The 12313-nt window shown below is 39.4% G+C and overlaps 1 protein-coding gene across 5 annotated transcripts in view; it reads right to left on the bottom strand.

Annotated features, from left to right (window-relative positions):
• The window catches only part of CPNE8 (copine 8), a 54470-nt gene that overhangs the window by 21690 nt on the left and 20467 nt on the right, over positions 1-12313 (bottom strand). For 4 of the 5 annotated variants that reach the window (XR_004427470.1, XM_033162943.1, XM_033162945.1 and 1 more), the window contains exons 4-10: positions 9295-9398; positions 8287-8326; positions 7440-7516; positions 6592-6663; positions 4651-4714; positions 2466-2569; positions 244-348 (exon numbers count right to left, since the gene is read on the bottom strand). Coding sequence is in view for 4 of the 5 variants with exons in the window: in XM_033162943.1 (XP_033018834.1) it covers positions 244-348; positions 2466-2569; positions 4651-4714; positions 6592-6663; positions 7440-7516; positions 8287-8326; positions 9295-9398 (566 nt within the window). In the remaining variant the exon portion in view is untranslated. The remainder of the gene's footprint in view (positions 1-243; positions 349-2465; positions 2570-4650; positions 4715-6591; positions 6664-7439; positions 7517-8286; positions 8327-9294; positions 9399-12313) is intronic. The other variant, XM_033162944.1, reaches the window with a different exon arrangement.

A 12313-nucleotide genomic window follows, 5' to 3' on the forward strand; every position in this document is an offset into this window, starting at 1 on the left:
TACCTATTAGTATACTGAAAATACTATAGTACCCTATGTGCATTATATGAACACTTAACTAAATGAATGGTGGTGGTGTTAACATTTACTTAAAGTTTTGAACTGATATTATGCCTTCTAAAAAGATTAAACTAAATTGAGGAACCTCCAATCTTTGAAAACTTTGTTGTTGTTTAGTCGTGTCCGACTCTTCGTGACACGACTAAACTTTACTTTACTTAAGAAAAAAGGTTTAACTCTTACCTGTCAAAATCTCCATTGCAAAGTGCTCTGACAGATATCTTGAATGCCTGCCACACTGGATTTAATGTATTCTTTATCACTTCTGTCTTGTGGCAGATTGTAAAGCTGAAACACAAACAAGCTTTTCTTATTTTAATACTTATCTAAAGGTATTTATAGTCCGCTTGATAGTTTTGAAAACAAATCCACCAAGTGGGAATACACTGTAATTTATGTGAAATTAAAAAAGAGAGCACTGTTTCATTTTTAGTCATGCGAACAGTTTTCAAATTCATCTACACATACAGCTATACCACACTTTTTTTTTCTTTTTACGGGGACCACATGATGGGTAGCAGCTGGAAGTGGGGGAGGAACTCTGGCAAGCAGAGGAGGGTGCTTCAATGAGGCTGTTGTACCACTTCGTATGTGAGGAAGAAAATATTCAGACTCCTTCACTTAATGTATTGTAGCAAGAGTTCTTGATTATTAGATGTTGCTGTTTAGGATTAAACCAGGGAGGAGGTGCCTGAATTTTTTTCCTACCTCTTTGAAGACAGAACAAAGCCTCAAGACAAGTTGTCTCCTTTGCACCAGGATGCAACAGCTATAGTGCTGTTTACTGACCATTTCTCACACCACTTTTCACTGGTATATTTCTAAACACAGAGAATATCAATATTTTAATTGTCAACAACAATAAGAAACTTCTAGACCAGGAATGGTTAACATGCTGCTCTCCTGCCCGCAAGGTTTGTGTGTCTGTTGCTTCCTCATTCTGCAATGCTCAGAAAGCTTCCTGTTAAGGATTTCAGGGTATGTCTGGTGCCATGCACAATGGCCTGTGGGGACTGAAGTTCCCAGATTTCCTCTTCCCTCACCCTGCTGGAAATCAAAGGGCAGAGCCACAGGCCTGTTCTAAATAGTAAAAATATGCTCCAGCCAATGGCAACTGGTAACCCGACCCAAACACCTAGATGTGGTACCAAAAATTCTTTACCATTTCTGTTCTCACAATTACTAACCCAGAGTAGAATCCCATATCATCCGTATAAGCATGTATGAAACGATGGAAAAACCACGGTCATTATGAGCACGACACAATGATTAAAGGGTATACGTATCTAACTACTTCGGGTTAAGTGATCTTGAATAGGCCTTGTGCATGTGTTACAGTTCACTGGGTCTTCCTCTTTACAATGGCTCCATTCTGTGAACAAGCAGCATGTGAACCACACTAAAATTTGCTTCTCCTGAACACATTGCCAGGATCAGTAAGCAAAGAACAAACCTTGGCTTAACATTACAGTTTGGTCAGAAACAAACCGTGAGTGTTGGTTCACACGTTGCAACTAAGCCAAGACTTGCTATTTGTTGCTTCTGGCTCTACAAGGGAGGAACAAAAGGGAAGCAATTCAGCAGCATGCACTTATGTGCTGCTCCTTCACAGAAAACCATGGCTTATGGCTTACTATGACGACTCCATATATGGGGAGCACTGCCTACTTTCCTCTGTCATGAGAACTCTGTGTAACTCTGTCTCCTTTTCCATAAACAATTACTGGCTCACCATCTTATGCCAAAATTGTTTTGGAAGTCAAAGTATATAATGATTATTAGTTTACCCTTTTCAATATGTTGATTGCTCTTGCATGAAACCAGTATCTTACTCATTGTTCCAGCCCAACCCATTAAAATAGGCAATTTAGGCATCTTTAATGCACAGAGGTGCTTGTGCAAAGAGTTGCCTAGTGGACTGTTTCAATTTCTAATCAACAGCACTCTAATGATACAAGATTGCTGAAAATGTAAATATTGTTTTTAACCACGCCAGCTGTTTTTTTTTTTTTTTGGTATCTCAGTTCAGGATTTTTTTTAGTTGACAAGTTAAGAAACCTAGACTTATCTAAGAAACCTAGATACCCAAATCACTGATATTCATTATAAGCGTCTCTTAGTGATTTATATTTCTTTGAGCAAGACCACATTTGAAAAATTGCATAAATATGAAATATTGTTGGTTTGTTTAAAAAGCTATTGAAGCAGGCATATGGAGGAAATACACTTTATCTCCTCATCAGTGTAATTGTGGCTTGTATTTTGAAACAAGAGGTTTGTAGGTCTAGAAAAAATAAGACTGTGAAAGAGAAACTTTTAATACACTACACACAAAATCCCCTGGTCACCCCTAGAACTTACAACACTTCACAAAATGTTTAATAGAAGAAAATATGAGTATCTACCTGCCATCTTCATTGCTGCGAAAAAATACCAGGAAGGGATCAGATTTCCCAAAGAAATCTTTCTTGTCCAATTTGTTAGCACAAAACTGCATCAGTACAGCATCCTAATAATAGAAGAGCGTAATACAAATTAAGTATATACTTTATACCAAGCATACTATTTACACTGATTAAAAATTGCATAAGTATTAGGCATCAAGTTTACATTGCTTTCATTTTACTAACCAAAAAAGAGGCACTACAAAGTTTTTTTTCCATTTGCTACCAAGATGGGAACATAGTCATGAATTTTGTCATTATTTGTGTCACACACATCATATCAAATATTTTAATCAATTTATTCATAATTTTAGGCTTCTGAAGCTATACTGTAACAAAATTTCAATTACAAATTAAGAGATAGCAAGGATTTATTGTTCCTTCTCCCACTGCAATTACCCAAATATAATCATGTTAGAATTCATATTAGTTCTACAACAGGAGATATTCTTTATTTGTTATTCATTCTGCTCTTTGAGTGACAACCTCCAATAATAGTTAATTAAAAATATATAAAATAAATACAATAGCATAAAATGCCACAAAACTGTAGCAGCAGAAGAAACACCACTTAGAAACCACAGCTTTAAATGGTATATAAATTGCTTAAACAAACAAACAAACAAACAAACAAACAAATAAATAAATAGAAAGGGAACAAAGAATTAATAACCCTTTTCTGACATGTTTTTATGTACAGGGAGGTGTTTTGCTTATGTGAGCTCATATCCTCTCTGTTGTACCTCAGACACAGATTTAATAGGTTGAAGGCTATTTGAACTGTATCCATTGACTTCTGATTCTACGTGACAAGCCATTCAGGACCAGGAACTTGGCATGTGACTACCAAGCTGTTTACTCCACACTGTTGCAACATTGTGGAGGCAAAACAAATGGTCCTGAATGATCCACAAGGAAAACAGCTACTTGTGAAGAAAAGCATGTAGATTTTGACCTATCTACATGTGGTAGCTATTTTATTACAATGAGCCTTGTGTTTAGCTCCAGCATCCACGCATATGTACTTGGTTTAACAATGATAAATTGCAGTCCTGTTAAATTTTAAGACTAATAAAAACTGAGACTATGCATCAACACAAAATATTCCTTGAGTAGGTGCAGCTCAGTGGTAGATAGGACATGTTTTGCATGCAAAATAACCCAGGTTCAATCTGTGGTATCTTCATGTAGGGCTAGCAAAGACTCCTGTCTGAAACCCTGGACAGCCACTGCCAATCAGTGTCAATACAGTCAAACCTCAGTTCTCGAATGGCTCCATTTTTGAACGTTTCGGCCCCCGAACGCCAAAAACCCAGAAGTAAATGCTCCGGTTTTTGAAAGCTTTTCGGAACCCGAACATCCAACGCGGCTTCTGCTTGAGTGCAAGAAGCTCTTGCAGTCAATCAGAAGATGTGCCTCGGTGGTCGAACATTTCAGAAGGTGAACGGTCTTCCGGAATGGATTACATTCGACAACCGAGGTATGACAGTATTACTGAGATATATGGTCTGACTTAGTATAACGCAGCGTCCTTTGTTGTTCCTAAATAGATTTAATTATTTAAAGCAGCGTAAGACGAACTCTACTTCTATAGCAAATGCCAAGACGTCTAGTCTTCAAAGTCTGATTATAAGCATGCAATAGCTAGTCTTAAAAGTCTAGCAATATAAAAATGGATTTAATATAACAACAACAACAACAACAACAACAACAACAGCAGCAGCAGTACTCTACCCATCTGACTGGGTTGCCCTAGCCACTCTGGGCAGCTTCCAACATACATAAAACATAATTAAACATTTTAAAACTTCCCTATACAGGGCTGCCATCAGAGGTCTTCTAAAGGTTGTATAGTTACTTATCTCCTTGGTATCTGATGGGAGGGCGTTCCACAGGGTGGGTGCCCCTACCAAGAAGGCCCTCTGCCTGGTTCCTTGTAACTGCACTTCTTGCAGTGAGGGAACTACCAGAAGGCCCTTGGTGCTAGATCTCAGTGAGATGAGGGAGTGGAGACACTCCTTCAGGTATACTTGACTGAGGCCATTTATAGCTTTAAAAGTCAGCACCAACACTTTGAATTGTACTCTATGCTAACTAGGAGACAAACAATATACTTTGGCAAAAGAAAACCAAAATGTTAACTTACCCGGCAACAGTTGAGCTCCTCTGCTGTCATTATTATTGTGCCGCATTTCTTCCCAGGAATTCCTCTGTAATGAAACAACATTGTAATAGCAATTAAATACAAGGATTCCAAACTCACCAGTTCATTCCTCTCCAGAGTTCTTTCTCTGCATCCATCAACCTTAGCAAGCTCTCATATATAGTCCTTTGGTACTAATATATGCAATTATCCTTAACTAATAGGTGAAGTGGAGGATTAGTGTACCACTGCACCATAGTGTCTTCACTTATGGTGTTCCCACAACATGCAGAAGATTATGATTGGGGCTAAAAGACCAAGGGAAATATTGGTTTATGAGTGTTATGTTGCAAGCGAGCACAAAATGTGAGATTATCAGTGATGAGGGGAAATTTTTTGGTGCATTATTTTTCCACCAAAAAAAATCCATATCTCCCATTCATTAGTAACAACAAATTGATGTCAACTGCAAATAAATATTAGGCATGCTTGACAGATTCAAAGTTTTTGGCTTTGTTTACGAAATATATGGTAAGTAAAATAAACATGCTAAATTAGATCACTTTCTAGGGCATCAGAAAAATTCCCAATATATATTTTCCAGAAAACTCACATAACTGGGGAGCACAAACTTAATTAAAAGATTAAACTTGGATTTTTAGCCTGTAATACTTAGCATTCATGTGAAAATACAGGAAATGTTTCATACAACTAAGTAATCTGTAAGTTAAGGCCATTTTTACTGTTGCCTGCACATTATTCCTGCTTTTATCACCTTCATAGTTTGTCCCCCAAAGCCAGACAATGTAGTGCACTGAGGTTTAGCTCCAGTGGGTGAGAGGGGCTATAGCTGGCAAAGTGGCTTTCACCAACCCTGCAATGTAGTCCACTGTTACAGACTGCAAATCAAGTGAATAGGGAGGAAGTATCAAAAGAGTTGTAAAGCAGAATATTAGAGGAAGTGGGCAAAGGCAAGACAGAAAATATTGTGAAGTCAGGGCTGCTCCACTCACTCATTCACTCTCACTCTCAAACACATACAGCTATGAAAAGGCACGTCATATGCAAATAACATCACATTACACACTCAAGAGCATACTACCTATTAAGCACAGCCCATGCAAAAGTACGCAGCACACAACTGCACACTCCATGGACACACATGCAGAAGCACATCAAATGTAAACATGCGTAGTTATTCTACACACACAGTGGCATATCACCTGCAAATACACTTAGCAGTATTCTACATACAAACACACATAGTAACATGAAGCAGTATTCCACATGCAAAAAAGGTCTGCAACACAGCACATGCAAATTCATGCAGGAAAATGCCTCAAACAAACAGGCACAGCAGCACAACACCCACAGAGCAGCAAACTACATGCAAAGATTTGCAGGAGTATGGCACTCTCATAGCTACATACAACTGCGTGTCACATGCAAACAACAGAGGAGAACGAGCAACAACATGCAAGAGCATGCCATGCACAAAAATTATGCAAATATGTACACCACCATGCAAAGGAGCATGCCCAAAGCTGGGCCAGAAATGCCCTCTATTTTCACAAAGCCATTCACCTTTCATGAAAGTGGGGGGTGGAGGTTTATTTAACAGGCTTTGGGGAAGGGGGTAAAATTTCTAGTTAATTTCATAGGGAGCAGGAAGGGTTACCATAAGATGAAGTGGCAGAAGTTTTAAATTTTCTCTCCCTTTCTTATAAAAAGTTTCACTGCTGCTTCAAGTGGTGGCACAGCTGCAATTCTTAATGCAATCAGCTTTCTTAATTCTTATAAAATGTCCCAATGGGAACAAAGCTATGTCACAACCCTGCATCGTTCCCAGAGAGTCTTTTTAGGGAAATGCAAACACATGCAGCACTATGCAGCCACATGCAAACACACACAGGAGCTTCCTTTCCCCCATCTACAAATACACACTTCTGCAGACTGCTTGCGCCGCCAATGGCCATTTTTGCTTTGGAAAGCAGGTTCCACCAGGGAAGCTTCAATCTGCCAAATAGATGCGAGTTTTAATGTTGCCTTTAGTTCAGTGACTGATTTAAAATGGGAACTTGTAACAAGACTATATAATTGAGTTTTACTGAAGTAGTTGAATGCATATTTTTGCAATGCTGTTGAATTCTTGACATAATTATGTTTTAGGCAAGAGGAAAAAAGATTGCAGTTGATGGTCTTGCTTGGATCGAATGTTAACCCCATAGTTTTGAGTCATGAGAATCACCAACAATAAGCCTTCAGCTCACAAGCTCCCCTCACTGCTCGTTTTTTAGATATGGCTGCAAGGAAGAGCTCATAAGCTTTTGCTTCTGTGTTAGATTGACTGCAGCTTGTCATTCTGTTCTGAAACCAGACCAACTGTGGTTAATCTTAACTGTGGTTTGTTGAAACAAGCCAAGTTCATAAATGGTGTCATTTGGTTAGATTATACCTCAAAAATGTGGATTTTCCATGTCAAATTTCCTATTGATAGAACTGATTATCTTAATTTTTATGATGGCTACAATTTCAGGCTGTATAATGATGGAATGATGAAAAAGCAATTCACCTTAATTGAAGACAGTGCTATAATTTACAGCACCACACAAATTCAGAACACACAACAGTGGATAAAAAATGACATGCCTTGACAGTATTCCCTGTCTAGAATTTTTATTTGTCAAATACCAGAGAACACAAGGATCTGCCAGACCCAAAGGCAAGATCAGTAGCTAGTGGGAAGGGTATAGGAAGTTTAGCATCAGTTTCTTTGAAAAGAATACACTTACATGATTGACTTTTCTAATCTGCTTCCTTGCGATCCAACAATCTCTCCAAGCGTACAGAAAACTTGTCCCAAGAAGTCCTGAAAAATCATTATGAAAATGATAAAGCTAAGTCCCACAACCCCATCTCCACTTTTCACTTAGTAAGCTTATGGATATGAGAAATGCAGTATTTAGATAGAATTAAAGGCTTTATTTGGACACACTGATAAATTATGATTCATAATTATGGGAACATGCTTAAGTGAACATTGTGCCTTAACCTGGGCAACTTTGGAACCTTTTGCTTTTCATGAACCAAAGCTTGTCATGCTGTCTGGATCCAGAACTATCTTAACTATGATAAGCAACAACAAACGTTGTGGGAAGTCCAGAGGAAAATGTTTCTTTCTTCTTCATGTACTGGTGTGGATACTGGGGGACAGACTCTCCATAATCTCTACGTTCGGTGAAGGGTCATAATTTGAGCAAACTTATATTTTTCTGAGTTTAGCAAGGGCTGGGAATACCAGCTAACTTCCTCCTAATGCCACCCTGTTGATGATGGTTGTGGAACAAACAATGGTGCTGATGTCCACTCCTGGGAAGATTGACAACCGTCTTGAATGTTGTCCACTTTTTTAAAGACTAACAGGTGGTATGGTATAAGCTTTCATGGACTCAAGCTCACGTCATCAGATGCATGAAGTGAAATCGTAAGTGGCATGTATATAAAGGACAAAATTGTAAGGTAGGAGTTAAATGGCAATGAGATGCAAAAATTACAGTCAAAGATAATTAGAGCTTAAAATATATAAAATGTGTAAATGAGATATGGAAACGCTTAAGGTTAAAACAAAGTAGAACTTACATGTTTCGATAAATTTGGACTCTTTGAATCCACATCATACCTAAAATGAAAAAGAACAAAATATTTTAATCTACTTATAAACTCAAATAACCCATGTAAAACAGTGAAGTAATCTTGCTGGTTAAAACTGGGTTTTAGCAGGTATCGTGTAATCTTTCCATCATTTGCATTGTAATGTACATTGTAATATGTACGATGGCGGAACTCTATGTCTGTTCAGGTGAACGTCAAATTAACTGTCAATGCAGAACCTTAACCCTTAATGCTTGGGGTGGGAGTGGAGATGGAACTCTCAGTATGCAAAAGAACAGAAGTTCCGCATGTTCTGATTGGTGGGTACAAGTTTTGAATTTGGCTGTGGTTGGACTAGTGTGGCCAGAATAAGTGTATATATGGCTAGGAGCTGGCTATATGGTTGGAGGAAGAGGATCAAGGAAGAAAGAAGACCTGAAAGGACCGCAGAGTGGCTTGGTGGCCAGAGGATTGCTGGGATAGCTGAATCACTTGCCTTAGGCTGAAGAGACAAGTGGAGAACCTTTCTACAGCACTGATGGAGAAGAAGTGATGTGCTGTTTGGAATGCTAGGCAGGAAATGTCTGGTAGGAGAGCCAGGGGAAGATTCCAGGAAAAAGAACAGCAAAAACAGACCTGCACTTAAATAGGTCAGCAGAACTTGAAGCAGAGGCTTCAACAAAAGTCTTCAGTTATAGTGCTGGTGAGGCCTAACTGGGGTGGATGGACAATCTGGAAAAAGTGTTGCTTGAAGCTGACCGGGTTTAGTAACCATAGTGTAAAATAATAATTATACCAATGAAAACTGTAGATCCATTAGCTGAATTTGAAACAAAATAGTTTGCTGTAGTGAATTGAATGGAAATATGTTTTACCACTACATTAAGATGCAATCTAATGTCAAAATGTTTTAAAATTCCACTTCATTAACTATTCTTGTAGATCAAATATACTGTCATAATATAATCAAACCCCAAAGTATATAAATAAACTTACAAGTCAAATCGCAGGTTCTGTCTCTCTTCAAAAAAGTAATCCAATATAAATTTTCTCACAAAATCTGGGTTCAAAGTATTGTCAATTACTTCGGTTCTCCCAAACTGTAAAAAAAAAAATGTTGTGGAAAGTATATCAATAAAAACTACATATGATAAGTACATATGCAAACACAAGACAAAAAAATGAAGAAATATAACGTTTTCATTTGGCAGGGGAAAAGACCTAGCTAAAAGCAGCTCCTAGCCTGAGTATATTCAACACCAAATGAATGTAATTTTCACCAATATTTATTTTACTTAAGATCTCAGGGTCCATCATGCAATATTTGTTTACAATATTTTAAGAGGTGCCAAACAGAAATCAAACAGACAAACCATTTTCCAAAATATGCAGCAGATATCCTGAAGTAAAATATTGCAATAAACGCTGCATTTTATAAACTTTCCAGTAAGACAGGGTACATAATCATAATCATAATCATTTATTATTTATACCCCGCCCATCTGGCTGGGTTTCCCCAGCCACTCTGGGCGGCTCCCAACAGAATGTTAAAATACAATAATCTATTAAACATTAAAGCTTCCATAAACAGGGCTGCTTTCAGATGTCTTCTAAAATTCTGGTAGTTGTTTTTCTCTTTGACATCTGGTGGGAGGGTGTTCCACAGGGTGGGTGCCACTACCGAGAAGGCCCTCTGCCTGGTTCCCTGTAACTTGGCTTTTCGCAGCGAGGGAACCGCCAGAAGGCCCTTGGAGCTGGACCTCAGTGTCCGGGCAGAACGATGGGGGTGGAGACACTCCTTCAGGTATACTGGACTGAGGCCATTTAGGGCTTTAAAGGTCAGCACCAACACTTTGAATTGTACTCGGAAACGTACTGGGAGCCAATGTAGGTCTTTCAAGACCGGTGTTATGTGGTCTTGGCGGATGCTCTTAGTCACCAGTCTAGCTGCCACATTCTGGATTAGTTGTAGTTTCCGGGTCACCTTCAAAGGTAGCCCCACATAGAGCGCATTGCAGTAATCCAAGTGAGAGATATCTAGAGCATGCACCACTCTGGCGAGACAGTCTGCGGGCAGGTAGGGTCTCAGCCTGCATAGCAGATGGAGCTGGTAGACAGCTGCCCTGGACACAGAATTAACCTGCGCCTCCATGGACAGCTGTGAGTCCAAAATGACTCCTAGGTGGCGTACCTGGTCCTTCAGGGGCACAGTTACCCCATTCAGGACCAGGGAGTCTTCTACACCTGCCTGCCTCCTGTCCCCCAAGAACAGTACTTCTGTCTTGTCAGGATTCAACCTCAATCTGTTAACCGCCATCCATCATATTCATTTCCCATATAAATTTTCAGGGGTTATATATAAAAATAATTAAAAACCATTGTTTGAGCCATGAAACATGATGTAAAGCTTCAGAACAAGTGAACGGTTAAGGAAAATCTTTAGTAATAGATGGAAAGAACAATTTCTGCTAATTTGCTCAGAATCTGGAATTGGCAGCTGATGCAGGGCAGGGAGATATAACTAGCAGACACTATTAAGCAATCTTTTCCTCTGAGATTCTAAGCAAAGTGTCAATTAACAACATTTTGCTTTTATTTGTTTTTAAACAGCACACAAACAAAACTTCTAAATCTCCCAGAACACTTTAATTGCTAAGAGGAAGATTTCAAAGTGGACAAATTATCTTCTCCATAAGAACCAAGAAGCTCAGAATCAGGAACAATCTAAATGGGAGCATCTACAAAAACCTAAAATCAATACACAAGGGAAGGGCCAGCCCACAGCTCAGTGATAGAGCATCTTTGCATGCAGCAGGTACCAAGTTCAATTGGCAGCATCTCCATGTACAAATGGGAATGTTCCCTGTATAAGACCCTAGGAAGCTGCTGTCAATCAGTGTAGAAAATACTGAGCTAGATGGACCAATTGTCTGACTTTATTTAAGGCAGCTTCCTATATTCCTAATATTGTATGGGTTAAGGTTATGGCATTGACTAAAAGGTTACTACAATACAAGTCATGAAGTCCAACATTTTAAGGAGATGTGTTTCTGTAGCCTCCAAAAATATGGAATTTGGCATCAAAGGGATAGAAAGCTCTGGCAAGTAATAGTAACATCAGTTGTCACAGATTCTAGACAGGTGCTTAAAGCTATGACTACAAATCAGGCCTCTTCTCCCTCAACTGTCATCTGGGGGCTGCCATTTCATCAGACTGCCTCATTGGGAGAGAGATGAAGCAAAGTTCATTGCATCTCTTTGCTTGAGGCCCAGCTCCATCAAGCACCTAGTGTAGCTTTGCCTGCTGAACAGCAGCCTGAAAGGGGAGTGACTCTACCTGCAGATGATCAGCCTTCAAGGACACAAGAGGAGAAGGCACTGGTAAGAACCAGCTGGCTCTGGCCTTCTTAAACAGAGCTCTCAGCAGCAGTCAAATGCTGGAAACAATACTTGTGGTTCCTGGTTCTACCTTGCTGCTTGCTATCTGGATCCCAGGACTAGACCCTTGGCTCTGTGGTCATCTGGATTCCCTGACCTCTAACTGTCTGGCTTTGTATGTGGATTCTGCTCTCAGACAAGTGTTCCCCGGAGACTCCTAGCCCCTGCTTGCTTGGCAATAGGACTCGGACAGGGATACAATACCTCCTGCCTCTGAACTATGCCAGCTGGTCAATATAGGAAGAACTGTCTAGAAACTGGAGCCTGGGCTTTGAGCTTTGTTCCTTTCCCCTTGCGTGTTGTATTTTTATTTATTTATTTGAATGTAAACCTGCAGTGTCTAGGGACCATCTTGTTTCAATTTCTTGTAAGCCGCTCCGGGAGACTTTTTGGCTGAAGAGAAGCATACAAGTGCTTTAAATAAATAAATAAAAAGTGGCACAAAGCAAATGGAAGCAGAGTGTAAGATGTTACCTGCCTGCATCTATAGATCCACTATCCATTAACAGGTCCTGCCAATCCAAGACTGGCTTTTTCAGCAAGTACAGAAAATGTAATTAATCTAAGTCATTGCCAG

Source organism: Lacerta agilis, chromosome 10 (assembly GCF_009819535.1).
Source record: "Lacerta agilis isolate rLacAgi1 chromosome 10, rLacAgi1.pri, whole genome shotgun sequence".
Taxonomy (NCBI): domain Eukaryota; kingdom Metazoa; phylum Chordata; class Lepidosauria; order Squamata; family Lacertidae; genus Lacerta; species Lacerta agilis.